This window comes from Hyperolius riggenbachi, chromosome 7 (genome assembly GCF_040937935.1).
Source record: "Hyperolius riggenbachi isolate aHypRig1 chromosome 7, aHypRig1.pri, whole genome shotgun sequence".
NCBI classification, from domain to species: domain Eukaryota; kingdom Metazoa; phylum Chordata; class Amphibia; order Anura; family Hyperoliidae; genus Hyperolius; species Hyperolius riggenbachi.
The window spans coordinates 24,759,316-24,786,164 of record NC_090652.1 but is presented as its reverse complement, the minus strand read 5'-3'; the positions used below and the strand labels follow the sequence as shown (position 1 = coordinate 24,786,164).

The 26,849-nt window shown below is 44.6% G+C and overlaps 2 protein-coding genes across 2 annotated transcripts in view; both read left to right on the top strand.

Moving 5' to 3' along the window:
- Nucleotides 1–26,849, top strand: part of LOC137524164 (indolethylamine N-methyltransferase-like) — a 543,463-nt gene that overhangs the window by 61,575 nt on the left and 455,039 nt on the right. The window lies entirely within an intron of this gene.
- LOC137524161 (indolethylamine N-methyltransferase-like) lies at nucleotides 4,997–24,111 on the top strand. Its single transcript, XM_068243734.1, has 3 exons — nucleotides 4,997–5,229; nucleotides 20,124–20,331; nucleotides 21,774–24,111. Exons 1-3 carry the CDS (start codon nucleotides 5,079–5,081, stop codon nucleotides 22,195–22,197), a joined length of 783 nt encoding a protein of 260 aa, XP_068099835.1. The 5' UTR covers nucleotides 4,997–5,078; the 3' UTR covers nucleotides 22,198–24,111.

Here is a 26,849-nt window from a genome sequence, read left to right as displayed (position 1 = left end):
CCCACTGGAGCCAGTTAACCTCGGATATAAGCAGATACACAGATCATAGTGCAAGATCATGTAAAAGACGGGGGTCCCACCAATCAATTTATGCCTCCTAAGTGTTCTTAATGTGGTCACCACTTTCCACTGTAAGTGGGGCAACTGCAGCAATTAATATGAAGAGACTAAGAACCCTTTTACACCTAATGTGTTGGTATGCGTTAGTGTGTGTTAGTATGCATTAGTACGCGTTTTTTCCATAGCAGTGCATTGTGAAAATGCTTTCAGTTAAACGTGTATAGTGGGAACTGTGCCACAGGAAAACATGGACATTACTTTGAAAATCAGTTTTCTTTCAGCTTTAACTGAGAGCAACTGATTAAAGGGGAACTTCAGCCTAAACAAACATACTGTCATCAAGTTACATAAGTTATGTTAATTAGAATAGATAGGTAATATAATCTCTTAGACAAGACAAATAACATTTATATCGCGCTTTTCTCCAGTCAGACTCAAAGCACCAGAGCAGCAGCCACTAGGGCACGCTCTATAGGCAGTAGCAGTATTAGGGAGACTTGCCTAAGGTCTCCTACTGACTATAGGTGCTGGCTTACTGAACAGGCAGAGCCAAGATTCGAACCCTGGTCTCCTGTGTCAGAGGCAGAGCCCTTAACCATTACACCATCCAGCCAGCCATCTTACCCACCCTGTTTTAAAAGAACAGGCACGTGTTTGTGATTCATGGGGGCTGCCATCTTTGTCATGGGGGCAGCCATCTTTTTGGTTGAAAGGAGGTGACAGGGAGCATGAGACACAGTTCCAACTATCCTGTGTCCTGATTACCCCTCCCAGCTGCACACCCTAGGCTTCAAAAGTCAAATTCAAAATGTAAAAAAAAAAAAAATTGCACCAAAACAGCAGAACGAGAACAACAAAATCAGAAATCCCATCATGCTTTGCACAGCATCAGGGGAAAAAAGCCCGGGCAGTTTTCTTCTGTGCAGCTAAAAATGAGGCTTGTGTAAGAAAAACAAAGTTCTGATGCTGTGAAACTGTTAAAAAAACACAAAGCCTTTTCAGTGCTGCTGAGTCGATTTTTAGTCCGGAGGTTCACTTTAAGTGTAAAAGGGGTCTAACCCTTTTTGCAATGCTGCCCACCCTCACAGACACATCCACTTTTTCAATCCATCTGCAATACTCCCCGGTCCTCTCAGTAATATTTCCTCAAAAAAAAAATCGGATTCTAACATAGCATGATAGTTTTTTGGAATATTCTGAAGCTCCCACCACCGAGTGACACAAATTATTCACATCTGCACATATGAAGCTTTCCCCTCAACAGTGAACAGTCCACAGACTCCAGCTCACTCACCCTATTCCTGGGCTGCTCACTCTTATAGACAGATGTAAAGCAACAGCACTCTGGGATCTTGGGGTGTATGTAACCTCTGTCCATGGTTCTGAAGTCCTCTCCAACTCCAACTACCAAGTGTAGAGGATCAAAGCCCTTTTTATGGTACTTTAAACACAGAGGACATCTCCTGGTATTTCCCCTTGCTGTTTGCGTCCTGCCTCAGTAGGGATGAGCGTAATGACCTAATTACGAATTTTCGAAATTTCGCGAAATTACTACAATTACGATTTTAGCAGTAATCGAAATTTCGTAATTTTCGCAAATTACGCAAATTTTCGTAATTACGATTACGAAATTTAGTATTTTAAAGTTTGCAAAGGTTTCTATCCCTCTAGATGCCTTTATAATCGAAATTTCACTCCCGTAATTACGAATTTCGTGTCTCCCAACCGAAATTTTACTGTTTCAGGTTTGTAAGGGTTTCTATCCCTCTAGATGCTAAAATGAATAGCACAGCCAGCCAGCCAGCCAGCCAGCCAGCCAGCCAGCCAGCCAGCCAGCCAGCCAGCCAGCCAGCCAGCCAGCCAGCCAGCCAGCCAGCCTCCTCCTCCTCCTCCTTCCTCCTCCTCCTCTCCTCCTCCTCCTCCTCCTCCTCCTCCTCCTCCTCCTCCTCCTCCTCCTCCTCCTCCTCCTCCTCCTCCTCTCCTCCTCCTCCTCCTCCTCCTCCTCCTCCTCCTCCTCCTCCTCCTCCTCTCCTCTCTCTCTCTCTCTCTCTCTCTCTCTCTCTCTCTCTCTCTCTCTCTCTCTCTCTCTCTCTCTCTCTCTCTCTCTCTCTCTCTCTCTCTCTCTCTCTCTCTCTCTCTCTCTCTCTCTCTCTCTCTCTCTCTCTCTCTCTCTCTCTCTCTCTCTCTCTCTCTCTCTCTCTCTCTCTCTCTCTCACTCTCCAGAGATCTGTAGTACTTCAAAACCATACTCACATTCATGACATGTCCAGGGATCAAACCCAGGCCAACCACATGGAAGACAGCTATGCTCACCACCATACCACCAAACACACACTAAATAGACTGCTAACCTAAATCTTACTTGTAGACAGTCATATGAGACACATGCTGGGTGCAGGGCTTTGTGATTGGACCATGCGATAGAGTGAGGTGCAAAAATGAAATCATGCCTAGCAGAGGATGGTTTCACAGTGCTAAATGCTAGGCTGGCTGTGGTGCAATTGGTTAGTGTGTCTGGCTGGTAACAGCAAGGTTACAGGTTCAATTCCATCCAGGCATGTCTTTTCCTCTTGCGTTCAACAGTTGTCCAAACAGAGCCAACAGAGCCCCAGAGCCCCAGATAGCCAATGTAGAGTTAGGTCACAGCTAGCCTGGCTGTGGTGGCAATTGGTTAGTGCGTCTGGCTAGTAACAGCAAGGTTACAGGTTCGATTCCATCCAGGCATGTCTTTTCCTTTTGCGTTCAACAGTTGTCCAAACAGAGTCAACAGAGCCCCAGATAGCCATGTAGAGTTAGGTCACTGCTAGCCTGGCTGTGGTGCAATTGGTTAGTGCGTCTGGCTGGTAACAGCAAGGTTACAGGTTCGATTCCATCCAGGCATGTCTTTTCCTTTTGCGTTCAACAGTTGTCCAAACAGAGCCAACAGAGCCCCAGATAGCCATGTAGAGTTAGGTCACAGCTAGCCTGGCTGTGGTGCAATTGGTTAGTGCGTCTGGCTGGTAACAGCAAGGTTACAGGTTCAATTCCATCCAGGCATGTCTTTTCCTTTTGCGTTCAACAGTTGTCCAAACAGAGCCAACAGAGCCCCAGATAGCCATGTAGAGTTAGGTCACAGCTAGCCTGGCTGTGGTGCAATTGGTTAGTGTGTCTGGCTGGTAACAGCAAGGTTTGATTCCATCCAGGCATGTCTTTTCCTTTTGGCGTTGCGCGCGCTGCGCCATTGAACCCCATGGGGTATTTTGCGTGCGTAAAACTTTACGCATGCAAAACTTTGTGCTCGGTGTTTGGACAACTGTTGAACTCAAAAGGAAAAGACAATGCCTGGATGGAATCGAACCTGTAACCTTGCTGTTACCAGCCAGACACACTAACCAATTGCACCACAGCCAGGCTAGCTGTGGACCTAACTCTACATGGCTATCTGGGGCTCTGTTGGCTCTGTTTGGACAACTGTTGAACGCAAAAGGAAAAGACATGCCTGGATGGAATCGAACCTGTAACCTTGCTGTTACCAGCCAGACACACTAACCAATTGCACCACAGCCAGCCTAGCATTTAGCATTGTGAAACCATCCTCTGCTAGGCATGATTTCATTTTGCACCTCACTCTATCGCATGGTCCATGGTCCAATCACAAAGCCCTGCACCCAGCATGTGTCTCATATGACTGTCTACAAGTAAGATTTAGGTTAGCAGTCTATTTAGTGTGTGTTTGGTGGTATGGTGGTGAGCATAGCTGTCTTCCATGTGGTTGGCCTGGGTTTGATCCTTGGACATGTCATGAATGTGAGTATGGTTTTGAAATACTACAGATCTCTGGGGAGAGAGAGAGAGAGAGAGAGAGAGAGAGAGAGAGAGAGAGAGAGAGGAGAGGAGAGAGAGAGAGAGAGAGGAGAGAGAGAGAGAGAGAGAGAGAGAGAGAGAGAGAGAAGGAGAGAGGAGGAGGAGGAGGAGGAGGAGGAGGAGGAGGAGGAGGAGGAGGAGGAGGAGGAGGAGGAGGAGGAGGAGGGAGGAGGAGGAGGAGGAGGAGGAGGAGGAGGAGGAGGAGGAGGAGGAGGAGGCTGGCTGGCTGGCTGGCTGGCTGGCTGGCTGGCTGGCTGCTGGCTGGCTGGCTGGCTGGCTGGCTGGCTGGCTGGCTGGCTGGCTGGCTGGCTGGCTGGCTGGCTGGCTGGCTGGCTGGCTGGCTGGCTGGCTGGCTGGCTGGCTGGCTGGCTGGCTGGCTGGCTGGCTGGCTGGCTGTGCTAGCTATTCATTTTAGGCATCTAGAGGGATAGAAAACCCTTACAAACCTGAAACAGTAAAATTTCGGTTGGAGACACGAAATTCGTAATTACGGGAGTAAAATTTCGATTACGAAATTGTAAATTACGATTTGAAAATTAATTACGAAATTACGAATTTGGGTCGTAATGTTAAATTTCGCATTCGTAATAAAAGCAGTTCGAAATTTCGAAAATTTCGGCTCATCTCTATGCCTCAGGCTCCGCCTATGCATTTCAACTTTGACAAATCATCAGGGGCCAATGAGGAGGACTACTTCAGAGCCATGAGCATACTGTTTTTGCAGTTGGACTGAGCAACTGCAATTAAGTAAGTGCTTTTTGTAAATAAAAAAGAAATAACAATCACTCATGAGGAGATGGGCTAGTCCAAAAACTTTCAAATCTGTCTTTCTCTACCTACAGAACAGTAGCAAAAACCACAACAAGTTTCTAATTATTCTGGAGATTATCTAAAACTGGAAGATTCCCCCCCCCCCCCCCGAGTCGGGTTTTAATTCCACATACCAATTAAATGGTTAGCAAATATAATACTTAGTTTATTATCATTTATCATTATTTATTATCAGTCACATCTCAGTCAGCTGAATCCCTGTGACTGGCTTGTGAGCGTGAGACACAGTTATAGGAAGATGTTTAACCAAACAGTAATAGGTGTATCTACCTGCTGCTGGATGACTATAAAGTGAACACCAACGTGGAAAGTGAGAAACCAAAAACGGAGAAGATCCTCACGAAATGGATTGTGGACCAAAAAAACTCTACCATAAGCATGACTTTGACTCTAGAGATCACCTTGAGACATATTACTCTGATAAGCCAGACATGGCGTTTGCAGCTGATTCTTTGAAATTCCCTATGATGAATTTTCATTACATGTTCAGCTCTGGTACGTATATCACAAGAATTCTTCCACATGTGTTATATACTGTATATGCCTGTTAGGTTTATCTTTTGTTGTACACATCCTGCTTTGGGGCATTAAAATAGACACAACATGACACAAAACATTTATATCACACTTTTTTACTGGCGGACTCAAATTCTCAGAGAGGCAGTAACTTAAAGAGACACTGAAGCGAAAAAAAATGATGATATTATGATTTGTATGTGTAGCACAGCTAAGAAATAAAACATTTAGATCAGATACATCAGTGTAATTGTTTCCAGTACAGGAAGAGTTGAGAAACTCCAGTTGTTATCTCTATGCAAACAAGCCATTAAGCTCTCCGACTAAGTTAGTCGTGGAGAGGGCTGTTATCTGACTTTTATTATCTCAACTGTTCCTGGACTATTTACTTTTCCTCTGCTAGAGGAGAGGTCATTAGTTCACAGACTGCTCTGAAAGAATCATTTTGAATGCTGAGTGTTGTGTAATCTGCACATATTATAGAATGATGCAATGTTAGAAAAAACACTATATACCTGAAAATAAAAGTATGAGAATATTTTCTTTGCTGCTAATCTTCTTCTAATTATTCATAGTACACAACCAATTCACTATATCATATTTTTTGTCCGCTTCAGTGTCTCTTTAAGTTGTGCTCTGCAGGTGACCAGGATCATTACAGAGCATTACCAAAAAACTCTTTCCTTTTTTTTGCATACTTGCTTGCCACATCAAAGGCAACAGCCCTTCCAGTATGCTCTCCAGCAGGAAGCATGGGTGATAAAGAGGTTTGATAAAAAAAATATTGTGTTTTTGCAAATACATGTAACTAATGCCTGTGTTTTTAATGACAGAGAAAGGTGTTGCTGAAGACCTACTGGGAGAGTCCCAGATTTATCAGCTAGTATTTTACTGGTAGCTAGAGATGTTGCGAACACTCAATTTTTTGGTTCGCAAACAGCGAACTTCCGCAATTGTAAACTGTTGGTCCCAGAGCCTTCTGTCATGCTGCCCCTACGTTGTAGAACTCCTTACCTCAACAGATCAGGACAGCTCCATCTCTTGAGGTGTTTAAAGAGACACTGAAACGAAAAAATATGATATAGTGAATTGGTTGTGTACTATGAATAATTACTAGAAGATTAGCAGCAAAGAAAATATTCTCATACTTTTATTTTCAGGTATATAGTGTTTTTTCTAACATTGCATCATTCTATAATATGTGCAGATTACACAACACTCAGCATTCAAAATGAGTCTTTCAGAGCAGTCTGTGAAATAATGACCTCTCCTCTGGCAGAGAAAAAGTAAACAGTTCACTTACAGTTGAGATAATAAAAGTCAGATAACAGCCCTCTCCACGACTAAGACTTAGTTGGAGAGCTTAATGGCTTGTTTGCATAGAGATAACAACTGGAGTTTCTCAACTCTTCCTGTACTGGAAACAATTAGACTGATGTATCTGATCTTAATGTTTTATTTCTTATCTGTACTACACATACAAATCATAATATCATAATTTTTTTTCGCTTCAGTGTCTCTTTAAATCCAGACTGAAAACCCACCTGTTCAGTCTGGCATTTGCAGAAATATAACTTTTGTTGTGTGAATACTTCATCCTACTACCAATTACTGAATCTGAGAGAGCCTAAGCGCTTTGAGTCCTATTGGAGAAAAGTGCTATAGAAATGTTATTGTATTGTATTGTATATAATTGTTCATGAGCAGCCGAACCACCACAGATTTCATTGGGCAGGCAAATTTTAAAATCTACAGGGACTCTTTCTGGCCACAAAAGTGATGGAAAAGTTGTTGCAAGGGGGTCTAACATCTGGACTGTGGCATGCCAGAGGGGGAGCCATGCCAAAAGTCACACCAAAAATCACGCAGTTGACGCAGAGTCAGGTTTTAATGCCTAAAGGGCAGAAATCCCAATACATTCCTACAAATAATGCACTGGAGTGGTACTCTGTGCCTGCAGAGGCGTATCTAGGTAAAATGGCGCCCATGGCGAACACTAAAACTGCCCCCCCCCCCCCAAAAAAAAAAACAATTAGAGCAGCCTGAATAACCACAACCTTACCCCTAGAGCTTCCAGAGTAGCGTGGCAGCGGAGCTTCAAACTTTACCTCGTTCTGGCAGTGGGAGAAGTCCCCTTTACTTCCCACTTCAGTCCACTTCAGTGTAACCACGCCATGCAACCTATCACCTTGGGGCTCTGGATGCAAGTCAAGGTGCAGTGTCCAGAGCCGCAGCGGTGCTAGGCTACACAGTGCAGTTACACTGAAGAGGTCCTGTCCCACCACCAATGAGGTAAATTATGAAACTCTGCTGCCGCTCTACTCTGCAAGATATGTAGGTGGTGGGGACAGGAGCTGCACACATGCGGGTGGGGGGAGGGGAGCCGGGAGAGCGCACACAAGGCACCATTTTTATTCTCTAGCCCCCCGCGGGGGGGTATTAAAGTTACACCCTGTTAATAAATAAATATTACACACACACACACACACACACACACACACACACACACACACACACACACACACAACAAGGATGGGGAGGGGGGGGTGAGGGTTTTAAGACACAATTCACTACAAAACACACACAACCTGACATCACAAGACCCTACACTCCAGAAACCACCCCACAACAGTAACTCACAAGGAGAGTACACTGCACTGCAAAACACACACACACACACACACACACACACACACACACACACACACACACACACACACACACACACACACACACACATACACACACACACACACACACACACACACACACACACACACACACAACAAGGATGGGGAGGGGGGGTGAGGGTTTTAAGACACAATTCACTACAAAACACACACAACCTGACATCACAAGACCCTACACTCCAGAAACCACCCCACAACAGTAACTCACAAGGAGAGTACACTGCACTGCAAAACACACACACACACACACACACACACACAAACACAGACACACACACACACACACACTACACACACACACAAAGTACACACTGTACACACACACACGGACACATGGACACACGCACGCACACACACACACACACACACACACACACACACACACACTCTGTACACACACACTCTGTACACACACACTCTGTACACACACACACACACACAAACACACAAACAAACACAGACACACAAACACACTACACACACACACACACACTACACAAGACCCCCATGCTATGATTAAGGACGTGTAACGTCCGAAACATGTCAGCATGTGGTGATGGATTTTAGCTTGTCATGTACGTGATTCAATAAAGCAAAGTTTGTTTCCACTGACCTAGTGCGGAATCTACTCTCTATTACACACACACACACACACACACACACACTACACACACACCATACACACACACACACACACACACACACACACACACACACACACACACACTCTGTACACACACACTCTGTACACACACACACACACACACACAAACACACAAACAAACACAGACACACAAACACACTACACACACACACACACACACACACACACACACACTACACAAGACCTCCTACACTCCAGAAACACAACAAACTCAGACTCTCTCTGCCCCCCTACACACCAGAAACCACCAGAGAGACAGTACTAAGCATCTTAAACTGAAACTCCAGACTAAAAATTTACTCAGCAGCACTGGAAAGGCCTGGTGTTTCTTTAACTGTTTCACAGCATCAGAACTTTTTCTCTTATACAAGCCTCATTTTTAGCTGCACAGAAAAAAACTGCCCGGGCATTTTTACCCTAATGCTGTGCAAAGCATGATGGGATTTCTGATGTTGTTGTTCTCGTTCTGCTGTTTTGGTGCAATTTTTTTTTTTTACATTTTAAATTTGACATTTGAAGCCTAGTGTGTGCAGCTGGGAGGGGTGATCAGGACACAGGACAGTTGGAACTGTGTCTCCTGCTCCCTGTCACCTCCTTTCAACCAAAAAGATGTCTGCCCCCATGACAAAGATGGCAGCCCCCATGAATCACAAACATTTGCCTGTTCTTTTACAACGGGGTGGGTAAGAGATTATATTACCTATCTATTCTAATTAACATAACTAATGTAACGTAATGACAGTATGTTTGTTTAGGCTGAAGTTCCCCTTTAACTACATAGCATGTAATTACCTTGTAATTGCAGCCCTGTGACTGCCTCTGCATGTCTGCATTGGCCCTTATACTCACACACTGTGTGTGTCACTGCAGCTCTGCAGCCTACAACCACGCTGTTGTTCCTCTCTGATCCCCTCCCACCCCCATCAGCCCCAGTGGCTCCATGTGGCCAATCAGGAGGGGGATCATGCAAGCAGCTACAAGACACAAGCATTGTCGGTGTGACTAGGGGGAGAAGGGATGTTAAAACACTGGTTTCAGACACATGTCCTCTCCTCCTACTGTAGTGTACGGGCTGGGCGCCGGGCAGTCATGGGGCAATGTATAAGTAACAGCGCAAAGGAAGGTTATAAGCGTGGACCTGGGGGGCAATTTTTTTTCTGTGATCATGCGCCCCCCCCACCAGGTGAGTGACAAGGGGCGCCTATAGCAGGTGCCCCATGTGCACCCCTGTAGATCCGCCTCTGTGTACCTGCAACTTAATGTGGCCACAATAGAAATAGTGTACACAGCTATGGGTGTCAGTGTGGGCTGTGGTGTGTCACAAACAAAATAAAAAACAGGAGACCAATGTACTAGCCCTCAAAAGAGCTATTTGGGGTGCTTTCAGCAAGTAGTCAGTGAGGAACAAGAACACAGGCCTAGCTAATGCTTTCCCTACCTATCTGCAGCAAGTCTGACCCTGCTTTCACTAACAGCAGCCAGCAGAGAATGAATCCAATATGGCCACCGCAACTGCTTTTTAATAGGAGGGTGGGGGTCAAGGAGGGGGTGCTAGCTGATTGGCTGCCATGTGTCTGCTGGCTGTGAGGTAAGGAGTCAAAGTTTAGCTCCATGATGAAGTGTAGGGGGCGGGTCGAACACACCAAATGTTCGCAGTTCACCGAGAATGCGAAGAGCGGAAATTCACCGGGAGCTGTCTGCTGGTGAACAGTTCGAGCCAACTCTACTGGTAGTATCCTAAAGGTTGTTCTCTGGACATTGCTTGCAGTGCAGATTAAAAAAATGGTCAAACAAAATGGCTTGTTCCTGTTTATTTTTAGTGTTGATTGTAATGGATAATTTTGGTTTCGTGAATTTTGCCGTGAGTTTTGCAATTACGATCCTAATTACGATGTTGCATGTAATCTTGATTTTGCATTATTTTTGCAAGTAACAGGAAATTACGTTCACAGGATTAACAAACATGTCTTGAACACATTTTGGCATAGATGACTAGATGTGCCAAAATGTATAGTAATGTATGCAAAAATTCATTTTCCTTAAATTAATTGAAGTAAATGGACATGAAAAAACATATTTTCACAAAGAGGATTATTTGCAAGATGATAAGTAAATGGGAAATTGTCCCTTTTAATTATGGTTACGTGCAACATTATTTAACCTCCCTAGCGTTCTGGACGAGCTAGGCTCGTCTAGAGACGCCGGAGGTCACCGCTCAGGCCCCGCTAGGCCGATTTGAATAATTTTTTTTTAAAACACGCAGCAAGCACTTTGCTTGCTGCGTGTTGTGTCCGATCGCCGCCGCCCGCCGCAGATTCGCCGCTACCCGCCGCGATGCAGGGCCCCCCCAGGCGAGACCCCGTGCGCTGCCTGGCCAATCAGTGCCAGGCAGCGCTGTGGGGTGGATCGGGTCTCCCTGTGACGTCACGACATCGATGACGTCACGACGTGCGTCGTCATGGTGACGGGGAAGCCCTCCTGGAAATCCCGTTCAGAACGGGATTTCCGGATGGGTGATTGCGCCGGCGGGGATCGGAGGGGTGGGAGGGACGCCGCAGGGAGGGGGGAATCATGTAGCTAGCGCTAGGCTAGCTACATGATATATTTAAAAAAAAAATGCAAAAAACGGCGGCCGCGGGAATCAGAACGCCAGGCAGGTTAACATGAGCTTAAAATGTTGAATTGTGATTTTGCATCACAATTGTGAATAACAGAATAATTTCTATAAGGATGAGCAGACGAGAATTTAAAGCCCAATCATACATTGTCCCATAATTTGTCCCTTCTTGCTTACCACAAATGTTCGCGAGAAAAGGTCCAAGTTTTTCTATGTGGTTTTATTACAGTATCCCTGAATGAGTGTTGGCAAAAATGAGGGGCAGGGAACAAGGCAAATTTCGTAGAGTAGTGGGAATGGGCGTTTGCAGGAGCAAATCATTTACAATGTTCTGCAAGGTCCAGGAACCGATTACAAGAGATCCCATCATAGGCAGATAAATAGTGGAGTGAAGGGAGAAATTAGTTACTCCATTTTAGGTTCTGCATATAGGACTAGAGACAGAGCTAGGCAGAGCTGTGTAATGATTCAGGGAGAGATTAGGACGAGCATTATTAAAGAAAATCCGTAATGAAAAAAAATCCCTCTGGGGATACATACCTTGGGAGGGGGAAGCCTCTGGATCCTAACAAGGCTTCCCCCGTCCTCCAGTGTCCCAGCAATCCAGCGCTGCGACCCCCCAGAACCGCAACGGGCTAAATATCTACCTACCACAATCTTGCACAGACACACCAGCGACTCTCCGTTCGGGTTAAGGTGCAAAAAGCCGAACCCAATCGTATCCGCTCTACTGCGCAGGCGCGAGTCCTTTGCATCCGTGCAGTAGAGCGGATAAGCGAACAAAGCCGCTAGTGTGCCTGTGTTGGATCATGGAGAGGTAAATATAGCCCACTCCTGCGCACCCTTGTCAAGCTTGTCAGGGGAGGTTTTGGGGTAACCAGCGCTGGATTCCCCGAAGCTACAGAGGATGGGAAAGCCTCATTGGGATCCTGAGGCTTCCCCCTCCTTTTTTTGTTTAGTACAGTTTCTCTAGGACCGCCTTACGCCCATAGGCGGCGGGTTTAAGTGGTTATTACATGGAAACGGCCGCTCGTACGAGGATAATAAGGAAGCTGGAGGTAAGAGGAAAGAGGGAGCGCAGAGAACGCTGCGGAGGGGGGCTTTGAAGAGCCCCCCCGCTCGGCCACACGGAGCGGCGGTGATCAGACCCCCCCAGCAGGTCATCCCCCTAGTGGGGAAAAAAGGGGGGAAGTCTGATCGCCCTGCCTTGCTCACGATCTGCGCTGCGGGCTGGAGAGCCCACGCAGCACAGATCTCAAAGAACAGCCCTGGTCCTTAAGTGGTTAAGGTATATTAATTTAACCAGCATAGTGTATTATAGGGTTTATGGTGTGTTTAGAACTGTTCAGTGCAGGGGGCGTGACTTCCGCCGAGGAAGAGACGGACGCACTGTGAACTAGCTCCCGCTTGATGGCAGCTGCAGCAACCCACAGCGACCTCACCCCAGCCGGAGACAACATGCCAAATGTCGAGGAGATGCCGCTGGACACAGACCTCTCCAAAAAGAGGAAGCAAGCGCCGCCAGCACCCCGCAAACTGACGGACTTCTTCAGATCCAAACGAGCAGAACAGGCTCAAGATGGCGCCGCGCTAGTAGGAGACGCCTCTCCAGCACAGGCGGCCTCCTCGCGCGGCAGGGAGATCGAATCTCAGACTCCCCAAGAAGAAGTACCTACACAGGACAGTGACACATCACCCTCGGGCAGCCCAGCGAAGTCACGACCGAGGAGGGACTCAGGCTCTACGGTAAGCGGCCAGACATGTGGGACAACACAAGCTGACAGCATATCTCTCTCTATAGAGTCCTTCCCTGCTACAGACACATACGCAACGCAATCCTTCATTAAGGACATTCTCCTGTCCTTTCGCTCCTCATTACTGGCAGAGATCTCATCATTGAATGCTGGCCTGCACACTGACATAGCTACACTGGGCAACAGAGTCAATGAAGTGGAGGAGAAAGTTAGTGAGGTGGTCAAGGAGTTTAATGTCATGGTAGATTCTGCTTCAGCCTCTACAGAGGACATCAAGTGGTTAAAAGCCAAGGCAGCCGACTTAGAAGACAGAAATCGTCGGAACAACCTGAAATTCAGAGGCATCTCTGAAAAAATACAGGAACATGATCTGAAACATTACCTGCAGAATCTTACCAAAGCCCTGCTCCCAGACACTACAGAAATTGAGCTGACCATAGATAGGGCACACCGCCTCCCTAAGCCACCCCACTTGGCCGAAGCTATACCTAGAGATGTGATTGCACGCTTCATGTTCTATCACGTTAAGGAAGGAATTGTGCAATCAACAAGAAAGGAAGGATCTCTACCAGAGCAGTACAAACACAGACAGATCTACGCAGACCTCTCAGCTAATACGCTGAGACTCAGGAAGGACCTGCAGCCCTTTACCAAAGCACTGCAGCAACTTCAGATCCCATACAACTGGGGCTTCCCGACGAAGTTGAGATTCACATACAAGAATAAAAAATTCGCGATTATGGACACAGAGGCTGGCATGGCTTTATTCAATCAGCTACACATACAAGTCCAGCAGTTTCCCCCAACATACAAGCAAGCTGCCAGATCCACCAAAGTCACTCCTGACTGGAATAAGCTATCACATCGCTGAGCCACAATACGTCCTGGCACACGGGGGTGTGCAACATAACATGGCTCTGCCTTCAAGCTGCACAAGGAGCGCTTCATTTGGTCTTTTTGACCCTCACTTTGCCCCACCTTTTGATAGTGGACGACGAACAGTGTCTCACTACCGCTGTTTTGTAGTTATCTAAGATGAGGAGTTTATCCTCCTGCTATGTTAAGCTACCTTTTATTATGTTCTATATGTTTATTGCCTCACCTCTATACTTGCACAAACATGCTATTATGTGGTTATATGTACAAAGCTTATTACATTTGATATGGGAGCCAGACCAGGGTCTACAGTTAATAAGATGCAGATCTACCACTAATCTAACATGCCATTAAAAGTTACTTCATTAAATGTTCGAGGGCTGAATACGCCATATAGGCGACATCTCCTATGGAACGAAGCAGTTACTCAGAAAACACAAATTCTCTTCGTACAGGAGACCCACCTGATGGGGAAAGACACACACCTCTGTTCTAATGTCCATTTCCCAGTGATTTACCACAGTACTTTCACACAAAAAAAAGAGGAGTTATGATGGCCTTTCATCGTGACTTAAAAATCTCCCCTAATAATGTCATCATTGACCCCAATGGCAGATATATCATATTCATAGGCCAAATCAACGACGAACCCATTACGCTGCTCTCGCTCTATGCCCCTAACTCCGGCCAAAAAGCGCTCCTTCAGAAATTGTGTGCCAAAGTTAAAACCGTCCAACAAGGCCGCCTGCTCATAGGTGGTGACTTCAACGCCTGCCCAGCTAAAATAGACCACTCACGCAAATCTCCCACCCAAACCATTGATAAAGTAATAAATTGGAATGATCTCTATGATCCGTGGCGTGCACTCCATAATACTGAGCGAGATTATACTTATTTCTCTAGCGTTCACAAAACGCATTCGAGAATTGACCTCTTTCTCACTGACAAACTACTGCTACAATCAGTAACAGATGCATCGATTGGCACTAAACTATGGTCCGACCATGCCCCCATACACATTGAATTAAATGATAATCTTCAGACTAAGAAGCCCAACCAATGGAGACTCAACACCTCCCTTCTCCTTAATCCCAACTTTTTAGACAGCCTGTCCAAAGAGAGTCAGGAGTTTATGGAAACTAACCGGAATCCATTGCTAAAGCCTTCCACTATCTGGGCAGCCTTCAAAGCCTTTGCTAGAGGTATCATAATCAGACAAGGCACGATTCAAAAGAGAGAGAGACTCTCTAAATTAGATAACATACTAGCCCTGATACGAAGCCAGGAAAAACTCCATAAACAGAACCCGACATATCAGTTGGAAAGACAACTTTTCCAGTTAAGACATGAACTACAGTTGATATTACAATCAAAATATGACCTGATGATCCAAAAAGCTAAACTAAACTCCTATCACCAAGACAACAAGGCCGGTGCACATCTGGCTAAATATGTAAAGCAGAAACAAATCAAAGCCAAAATCCACGCCTTAAAAAATCCAAAAACAAAACAAATAATCTCTAATCCCAAACAGATAGCAGATCTTTTCTGCGATTATTACTCGGACTTATATAATTTAAAAAATGATCTCAACACTCCCCAACCTACAGACGAGTCCATTGCCTCCTTTCTAGATTCTATACACCTACCAGCACTGAACCCTTCCCAACTAACCCAACTCAACCAACCATTCTCCATAGAGGAGATAACCAAGGCAATCAGATCATTGAAACGAAACAAAGCACCAGGCCCTGATGGCTTTAGTAGCGAGTTTTTCCTGGCTTTAAATCAGACTATCTCCCCCCTATTAGTGGACCTCTTTCATGAATTCGCCCACTCAGGTCAGATTCCAGCGGAATACCTAGAGGCCACAATCATAGTGATACACAAACAAGGCAAGGACCCTACTAATGCGTCTAACTACAGGCCTATTTCTCTGCTGAATTCTGACACAAAACTATACGCTAAGTTACTCGCCAACAGACTCATGGAACTCACCCCCATGCTCTTAGCACAGGATCAGGTTGGGTTCACCAGAGGCCGACAGGCATCAGATGCAACTAGGCGCATGCTAAATATCCTGAGACACATTGAGCTCTGTCGGACGCCTTCTCTGCTACTAACTTTGGATGCGGAGAAGGCGTTCGACAGAGTTCACTGGCGATTCCTCAAAGCTACATTAGATAAATTTGGTCTCTCAGGCACTATCCTGACAGCTATAATGGCATTGTACACCGCTCCATCCGCCCGAGTTAATGCAGCCGGTTTCATTTCAAAACCTTTCTCCATAACAAATGGAACACGGCAGGGCTGCCCGCTATCTCCGATTCTATTTGTCTTGTTAATGGAGACAATAGCGCAAAAAATTAGAACCAACCCGGATATCACAGGCATAGAAGTTGGAGGGCATAAACACGTAATTAGTATGTTCGCAGATGATGTAGCACTAATTATTTCCAATCCTTCTACATCACTTCCTGCTCTTCTTCTAGATCTACAGAGTTTCTCTGGAGCATCGTTATACAAATTAAACCAGACTAAATCCTTTGTTTTAGGCCTCAATATCCCCCCCTTACTAAAAGTCGCCCTTGCAAGAACATACCCGTTCCCTTGGGCGGATGGAGCGGTGACCTATCTGGGTATACAACTAACAGGATGCTCAACCAACCTCTTCAAACTAAACTATATCCCCCTACTCGATGCCATAAAGAAAGAATGCGCAAATTTAGCTAACTTCTGGCTATCCTGGTCGGGACGCATTGCAGTCTTCAAGCAATTTCTCCTTCCCAAGATACTCTATGTATTCCGCACGGTTCATGTGTCAATTCCCAAATCCTGGTTTTCGGATATAAAGAAATGTATAAATGCATTTGTATGGAAGGGGAAGAGAATACGTACCACATACCAAGTAATGACATTAGCCAAAATAAAGGGAGGTATGGGTCTCCCTAATCTAGATTTGTATTATCACGCTACACTCCTAGAAACCATTCGGCAGTGGTGGATTCCATCAGCAAATAAGCCCTGGGTGGCCTTTGAAACCCATATCCTGGGAACCGACCTCAGGCCTCTACTGACAAGCATTCTATTAGGGGCCAAAGTGCCAGTGAACATACCCCTCCATACAGGCTTCACTTAAATCCTGGGAATACTTTGTAAAGCACCCTCCCACTTCAGGCGATACAATCCCCATTATTACCCCAATCTCAGTTCTCGAACATTTTACACAGGACTTGGACCTTGCGGAGTGGAGGAGAGCAGGGATAGCCCACCTCCATAATCTTTTCAACCATGGCCAACTAAAAACCTTCCTAGAACTCACAAAGCAATTTCCACTACCACAGTCTCAATTATTCACATATCACAGAATCTTCCACCTATGTAGATCAACAAATTTAAAAAACCCAACCCTACAAACTAGCGTAGCCACCATGCTTAACTATAAAGGACAGATCAAAAGTGGCACGGCCACCTGGTATAAGGCATTAAATACAAATACAAATACATCTGCTCCTCTTAAGAGGTACGCCGACGTATGGTCGACTGACCTCCAGTGCATCATAACTATCGAACAATTACAAACAGCAAACAAAACAACGCTGACAGCTTCAAAGTGCAATACACACTGGGAAACTCTAAAGAAGATTCTATATAGGTGGCATATAACCCCTAGACAGTTAGCCTCATTCTCACCCAACGCCTCCCACTTGTGCTGGAAATGCAACATGGGGATAGGCACCCTATTACATATGCTGTGGGAATGCCCTATAGTTGCAAGGATTTGGGCCAAGGTAGAATGGCTCATTGGAAGAACTCTAAAACGCAGGTTTAAACTCACTCCTAAACTAGCCTTATTATTAGTAGGGATCAATGACTTACCAATCGAGAGCAGATACCTTATTTGCCATTTGTTATTCGGTACCCAACATCTAATTCTATCTAATTGGAAATCCCCTGAGGAGTTCTCCTTCCCCCAGCTCCTAAACAACACGAAACTTAATCTAGCCATGGAAGGTAAAATTAGAGCCAGACTAGGCCTAAATAAGGAAAACTACGCTATCCCAACTGTTTGGACATCCACTGCTGTCCTCCCAGCCGCAAACTCCAATCCCTGAAACTAATTATCCCAAATCTGAGTTACTCCCTGTCAACACTGCCATATCTTAACAGCCACTAAACATATGAAAGTATATATTCCACACCATGAGAGGTGATAGTGAGGCCGGGCTAGACCCCGACCTGGTTGTTTAAAGTTATTCTTTTCTTGTTTTGATATGTTAATTAGCGTTTCTTCAGCTTTTATGCATTAATGGCTATACATTGAAGAGCATAAAGACTGTACTAAAATTATAATACATGTACAACACATGACTAAAAGCTGGACAGAGTTGTCAAGCATATAACACTGGTGAAGGCCGCGGCCACCTGTTATCACCAGTATTGGAGAACAAGAGACGTTATCTTTGGATACCTTTAAGGTCGTGAAAACTCCTCAGATAATGGTATACTGGAGACTACCCTTTGTCAAAAATGTACTGATTGCTTGTTTTCAATGCTATACCAGCAATGTTCTTCTTTGTATTTTTTGAAAACGTTTAATAAAAAGATTAATGATGAAAAAAAAGAACTGTTCAGTGCAGGGATCTGTGTAGTGAGTAGGGTAGACAGACATATGACTGTAATAGAGGGCAACCAGGCTTGTCACTTGTCAGCTCTGCTCAGCTACTAAACTGCTGTGTGATGAGCACCATAGCTCCCAACTGTCCCTCTTTCAGAGGGAGTGTCCTTCGTTAGGAACTAAATACCTCTGTCTCCCTTTCTCCCTCATGTGTCCCTCTTTTACGACTGATGTAGAGATCTATGTAAATATATGTATTTTTTATTACTGTAAAATGTGTTTAACTGACTCTAAACTTTATTCCCATCAAATAAATTGATATATTTCTTATTTTCAAATGTTATAATGAAGAAAAACGGATAGTGATAGAAAGGACCAGTGTGGTTTGAATGATAAAACAACATCTTTTGTTTCTAAATTGTTTCTGAATTATTTGTGATATGCATGGTGAGGGGTGTGTTGGGGGCGTGGTTAGATGTGTGTCTGGGGCGTGTCTTAAAGTGCCCCTCCTTCTTACTTCAAAAAGTTGTGAGGTATGTTGTGCTGTGAAAACTGAACACGAGTCTGTCAGGCAGGCAGCTCCTCAGTCAGTGCACATTCACTTTGGGCTACAACTGTGTGGAGAGAAGGCAGCTGCAGTCCTCACAGAGCAGATTGTGTGTTGGTTTGGTTGCAGACTTGCAACTTTACTACAGTACTGACTGAAAATAGCTAGCATTGTGCACAGCTGCTCATTTTTCTTTTGTCTGTTTTTGCACAATTGTCCACCATGAAAAACAAAAAGTAAGCAAACTAATTTTTACATATACATGCTCATTGTTGAAGGCACATTGGTTATTTAACCTCCTTGCCGGTTATCCCGAGCTCAGCTCGGGGTAACCTGCGCAGGAGGATTTCTCAGGCCCCGCTGGGCCGATTTGCATAATTTTATTTTCCTACACGCAGCTAGCACTTTGCTAGCTGCGTGTAGTACACGATCGCCGCCGCTCGCCACCGATTTGCCGCTACCCGCCACGCCGAGCCGCCCCCCCCCGCCCCAGACCCCTGTGCAGCCTGGCCAATCAGTGCCAGGCAGCGCTGAGGGGCGGTTCGGGATTCCCTGTGATGTCCCGACGTCCATGACGTTGGTGACGTCATCCCGCCCCGTCGCCATGGCGACCGGGGAAGCCCTGCAGGAAATCCCGTTCTCAACGGGATTTCCTGCATACTCTGATCGCCGAAGGCGATCGGAGTGGGTGGGGGGATGCCGCCGCTCAGCAGCTATCATGTAGCGAGCCCTGGGCTCGCTACATGATTAAAAAAATTTTTTTTTAAAAAGTGCGGCGCTGCCTCCTTGCCGGATTTTTTAGACCGGCAAGGAGGTTAACCGCTTGAGGACCATAGGCTTACACCCCCCTAGTGACCAGGCTATTTTTTACAATTTAGTGCTCTGCAGCTTTAAAAGCTTGCTGCAGAGTCATACAACTGCACACACAAGTGAATCCCCCTCCCTTTTTCTGCCCACCAACAGAGCTTTCTCTGTTGGTGGGCAGAATGATAGGACAATGTATAAGAGGAATTATTGTGGGAAAAAAACATTTCACAGCTTTTATTTACATTTGAGCAAAAATCATGGTTTTGATGTATTTAATAGGCTGTTTTACCAACCCTGCAGGTTTTGTAAAGGGAGATGTTCTGATTGATGTCAGTAATGGTTCCCCCATCCATCACCTCTACTCAGCTTGTGATATATTCAAGGACATCATTATACTGAAGCTCAATGAGAGATGTAACATGGAGACAAGCAGATGGAAGGACACTCGGACTGGAGCTTTTGATTGGACGCACACGTCATCCCATGCTGCCAATTTAGAAGGAAAGAGGTGAGGTGTAGTGTAAATATAGTCTATGACAAGATCAACACCAAATGATTGCCTTCACTTCAGGCCAATTTCACCATTTATTTTGTGGAAAGATAGAATAAATGAATGGAACAGAATACTTCAATATCATAGAATATTTCAGGGAAGAAGAGCTGGTAAAGGAATGGTTCACATTATGGCCCAGATTCTATCAACTTTTCTCCAAGTTTTTTTTTTCATCCTTTTTATTTAAATACCTTAATTCCACCATAAGCCCCCAGGGCCTACAACCACATGCATTAGTTAGTTACCACCATCTCCCCAAGATTTAAGGAGGGGATCATGCCCTTGTTCTTGACATGTACAAAAGTTTTTGCAAGACGGGAGAAGAATTGTTGCCCCTTCTTGCACAGCCCTCCTCCATGTCATGGAGCATTGGTATTATTCAGGAGGTGGAGCCCCCATATGGCTAGCTCAGCCTTCTGGATCTATCATCTGGCATTGAGGAGAAGAATTTAAGGGGATTGTGTAGTGTGTATGTCATTTCCCCCTAATCTTATTTAAGTAACGTATGTTGCTGAAGACAACTCCTCAAAGCAATATGAACCATCATTTGCCACACTTAAAAATTGCCCAGCCAGTCCCCTTGTAAAGCTCATAGCTCAAGGCAATGCATTTAATGTGCTAGTTGAGCTTCAAATTGCAAAGCTATAGAGCTGGAATAATCAAACGTGTGCAGGATCGGGCCGCAGTCCTCTAGAATATGGCCTGCTGCTACTCTGTCTCCCTCCCTGGCTCAATCCCTTCGGAGTTTGTGTGGGTAAAGAGGATTGGAGTTTAACTGACCCAATTTCTCATTCCAGCAGTGATCTCCATGGCAACGGTGGCGTCATGTGACCCACTGGTAAGCAATGATGTCATGTCACATGATGTTGTCGTTGCCATGGATATCAATTCTGGAACAAGCGATTGTATGAGTTTATTGTGTTGTTGTGTGTTGCATGCAACCTTGAAGGGACGGCAGAAGGGAAAAGATGGGAGGAGAGGAATCTGGTCATCTAGTGGCGGGCCAGCTTTACAACAGACGTGGGCTGTAGTTTGCACAGGCCTGGTATTGAGGGTGCTAAATTTACAATTAAATCTGTTATGTGTTGCTGGGGAGATAGAAGACTAGCATCCAGTTAGGCACCAGAGTGGCAGTGGGCCTTGCTTATGGCTTGGTTCATCCATCAAAATGATTCTGTTACCCCCACTAACATAGTGTTAAACTAGCTTATTTCACCAGAGGAGAGTTGATCAGAAGTAATACAGTTGGGTGGAGAGTTACTGTAATTAACTTAAGTCCAAGTTACCAGTGAATGTGATATAGCATTGCATGTTCCTTTCAGATCTGACTTCTTAAATTCTGCTGTGACGAAAGATCGTTCTAAAGCTCCAGTTGTTCATTTTTCGATTTGTTTCAGTACCCAAGTTCAGGACAAGGAAATGCAACTAAAGACAGCCATCAGTCACGTCATATCCTGTGACTTTGAAAATGAAAACATAACTTATCCTGCTGTGCTCCCGCTTGCCGACTGTGTCACCAATATATTGATACTGGAAACCATCAGTAAAGATGAAGATGACTACATGAGGAACCTGGGAAAAATGTCAAAGCTGCTGAGACCCGGAGGCCACCTGATACAAGTTGGGATGTTAAATGCATCTTACTATATGGTTGGAGGAGAGAAATTTCATACTTTTAAATGTGATGAAAGCTTTGTGAAAAATGCCTTCAGCAAGCTGGGCTTTGTTATTGATTATTGTGCAGTGCAGAGGAGGAGGAATGACAGCAAACTTATTGATTATGATTCTGTTATTTTTATCACAGCTTGCAAGACCAAGTAGGTCAACATGGATGCCAGTCTTTATCTCAAAACATCTGCTGGTGCACAGCTATCACACATGGGTGAGCGCATGCATTTTGTGGGATTCTAAAATTTGCAATTTCAAGATCACAGTCAAAATTATTTCCGACATCTAAATTTCAAAAGTTATGTGAAATTATGTCCGTGTAATACACAATTTTTTTTGCACAGATAGTGAGCTATTATTAGGAACACCATACTAATAAGGTGTTTGACCCCATTTCGCCTTCTGAACTGCCTTAGTTCTACATGACATTGATTCAACAAGGTGCTGAAAGCTTTCTTTAGAAATGTTGGCCCATATTGACAGGATAGCATCTTGCAGTTAATGGAGATTTGTGGGATGCACATCCAGGGCACGAAGCTCCTATTCTATCAAATCCCAAAGATGCTCTATTGGGTTGAGATCTGGTGAATGTGGGGGCCATTTTAGTACAGTGAACTCATTGTCGTGTTCAAGAAACCAATTTGAAATGATTCGAGCTTTGTGACATGGTGCATTATCCTGCTGGAAGTAGCCTTCAGAGGATGGGTACATGGTGGTCATAAAGGGATGGACATGGTCAGAAACAATGCTCAGGTAGCCTGTGTCATTAAATGATGCCCAATTGGCACTAAGAGCAGGGATGGTCGTAGTCAGCCAACTTCGCTACGCTGGAACTACGCATAGTTTTACGCAATTACGCTTCGCCAAACTACGGCTTCAAAACCAAATAATTGCTTCGTATGCATTTCGTAGAATACGCATTAAAATACGCAATTACGCGTAGTGCGCAGCGTAGTACATGCGGACGCTTATGCCATTATGCGTAAAAATGTACGCATGAATTCCTCTGCAAAATGTTTAACAGTAACTCTTCTATGCGTGCATTCCCCTTTCCAATGCGTAATTTTGTATGCATACAATCGTACGCGGAAAAATAGAAGCAAATAACGCATTCGTAGTTTACTTCGCAATACACATGAGAACTACACGTAGGGGCGTAAACTACGCGTAACGGTACTTCACTACGCGTAAAATCGTACGCGTAGTTTTGAGACCTCGCCTACGAACTACGATGCGTATATGCGAACTACGATGCGAAAATTCGCACTGGCATAGTTTCTGCTCATCCCTGACTAAGAGGCCTAAAGTGTGCCAAGAAAACATCCCCCACACCATTACACCACCACCAGCCTGCACAGTGGTAACATGGCATTATGGATCCATGTTCTTATTTTGTTTACACCAAATTCTGACTCTGTCGAGACTCATTAGACCAGGCAACATTTTTCCAGTCTTCAACAGTCCAATTTTGGTGAGCTTGTGCAAATTATAGCCTCTTTTTCCTATTTGTAGTGGAGATGAGTGGTACCCGGTTGGGTCTTCTGCTGTTGTAGCCCATCCACCTCAAGGTTGTGTGTGTTGTGGCTTCACAAATGCTTTGCTACATACCTCAGTTGTAACGAGTGGTTATTTCAGTCAACGCTGCTGTTCTATCAGCTTGAATCATTCGGCCTATTCTCCTCTGACCTCTAGCATCAACAAAGCATTTTCGCCCATAGGACTGCCGCATACAGAAAGTTTTTTCACACCAGTCTTTGCAAACCCTAGAAATGGTTGTGCGTGAAAATCCCAGTAACTGAGCAGATTGTGCAATACTCAGACCAGCCCATCTGGCACCAACAACCATGCCACGCTCAAAATTGTTTAAATCACCTTTCTTTCCCATTCTGACATTCAGTTTGGAGTTCAGGAGATTGTATTGACCAGCCATGTGAATGGTTGATTAGATAACTGCATTAATGAGAAATTGAACAGGTGTTCCTAATAATCCTTTAGGTGAGTGTACATTCAAAATAAATCACTATTTTGCGATTTTGCAATAAAAACTCAGAATCCAAAAATTCAGAATTTGTTCTGTATTTTGTTTAGAATTTTGACAAAACTAAGCATCCCTACTATTAAACTTCAACATTAATAGTACAGAACTTAAGTTGGGTTTAACCTGTCATTGAAGATTGTTTTAATTAATTACATTCTACCTGTTTATTACAAGATGACAAGAGCCAAAACTCTTCCTTTCTAAAATCAAAGCCATTTACTGAAGAAATTAATAAAAAGAACAAAACACCATGATATAACACAAAATGTACAAAATATATACAGGAAAGCACCCTCCAAAACCTAAAAAAAAATTAAGTTAAGGACGATTGGGCTCTTGTAGTTCAATGATATCATCAGCCATTTTCCCCACACTTTAGTAAATCTATCCATATAGATTACCCAGCTTGCATAAAACAAATAGTCAGACAATTGCAAAATGTCATAAATAAATGATAAAGAAAGCATAGGGCTTTTCCATTGAAAAGCAATTAGCCAGATTGCAGCCAGAAATAAATACCTACTGTATAGAGCCTCCGAAACGGACTGGGGATCCTCGGGTTAGGAGCAAATAGAAGAGCTTGCAATTTAGTGACAGTCACTGGGAGGGTGAAAATTCGGGACACTAAATCCACGAGTAGTTGATAGGCAGTGAAAAGCCTCTAAAACTCTCACAACTGCTGGCTGCTGCCTGGTAACTGCTTGCCGAGCACACAAGTCAACTACCCATGGAAATGAGCCCTGAAGCCTACCATTCATCCCAAAAGCTCTGAGCTGTAGGCCAGTCCCAAAAATACTTGAGAGAGTACCAAAGGAACCACACCCACAAACACTTAACGGGGAAACAGAAGGAAAAAAAAACTATGGACTATAACTGAATTGTAGTACCACTGAAGCATCAGTTTAACAGGGGTGTCTCTGAATATACAGTATTAGAGCTAGAAAGATAGCCTACATTATCCCAAATACTACCCCATACCCTAAAGTGAAGCTATAGCGGCATTGCATGTCATGTAACCAAAACGTATCTGCTGTAATGATGCCAAATGTCACAGCGAAGCTTCTTCACGCCCTATACAGCAAGATGCAGCTACATCTCCGTAACAAGAAGGGCAGCCTCTTCCCTCAAATTAACCACTTCAGACCGTAGGCTTATACCCCCCTAGTGACCAGGCTATTTTTTTAAATTTCAGGTCACTGCAGCTTTAAGGGCTCGCTGCAGGGCCGTACAACTCAGCACACAAGTGATTCACCCCCCGCTCTTTCTGCCCACCAACAGAGCTTTCTGTTGGTGAGTTCTGATCCCTGCATCCCCAATATATATTTGTTATTTTAAATAAATGTGTTTCTTTAAATAGTTTTTTTACTCCCTCCCTCCTCCCGCCATCCAATCACAGCGATCAACTGCCATAGGCATCAGTCTATGACAGCCGATCGCTCCTGAGCCTCCCAGGGGGACAACCGAGTGAGACAGTTGTCCCCAGTACAGAGCTGCCGTAGATCGCAGTGCAGTACAGTGTAAATAGATGGCAAAAAAGTCTCCTAGCGGCGATCGCTCCGTTCCGTCATTTAAGTGGAGATGCACGCACAATGGAGCACATGATCTCCTGCAATACACACCCCCAGGACTTCATGCCAATTGGTGTTTAGCAGGCCTGGGGCTGCCACCACATTCACGCCAATCAGCATGGAGCGGTTGGCAAATGGTTAAAGAGGATCTCTACCACAATTACATTATATGCACAGTTATTCTCATGCAAGGTACACACAATACAATCTTTTGGCAGATTTACCTGCCAGATCGACTATTTCCAACATTTCCGTTCTGAATTTCGAAAGATTTCCTGATTGATTTTTCGATCGATCAAAAAAATTGATCGAAATTCAGATCGGACATGTTGGAAATAGTCGATCTGGCAGGTGAATCTGCCAGAAAATTGTATTGTGTGTACCTTGCATTACACAGATATTTATTTTTTGTCTGAAGAAGCAACCAAGTCTCAGAGAGATAGGAAAATGGTAGGACTAGGAAGTAGGGAGAGGTCACAGGGAACAGGAGGCAAACAGCAGTGTGTGATTTCACCTGGGGTCAGCCAGACAACCGCCTGGTCACTTCTACTAGTACTAGACCAGCTCAACAAGGCTCTTTAGTGTGGGAAAATGTATATGTGTGATAAAAGAAGCACTAGAAGTGCAAGCAAGCTTCCTTGTGTTCGACCTTCTGCCTCCTCCCCTCCCTTATTCCAAGTTGTCACCTGGGGTTAGCCAGAAAATCTGCCCGGTCACTTCTACCGATACCATACCAGCTCAACAGAGCTCTTTAGTGTGGGAATATTTCTGTGTGTCTGCTGCCGCCAGAAATTTTGATGGCCCAAAATGGTTAAAAATGTCACAGATACATTTACAATGCCACATATCTCAGGTCTATTTGAGGACTGGCATTTTTTTCAGCCGGGCAGGAAGGATGAGGTGTCTGTAAAGTGGAGTCATTGGCAACGTCCAACGTTGAGTTGAAATATTTAAAATGTTGAAATTTTAGGTCACAAAAAGTTTCAAAATGTAATGGATACATTTGCAATGAAACGCATTTCTGGTATGTGCTAAAGTAGCTGAACATAACAATTTGTAGGCAGGTAACCACCGTGGCCATTCTAAAGACATTTATTTGAAAAAGCTTGAGCCTATTGTTGATTTTTTTTGGCATTTACAAATGAAAAAAAAGCCCTTGCATGCAATACACATTTTTTGACATTTCGCCCGTGATCCCG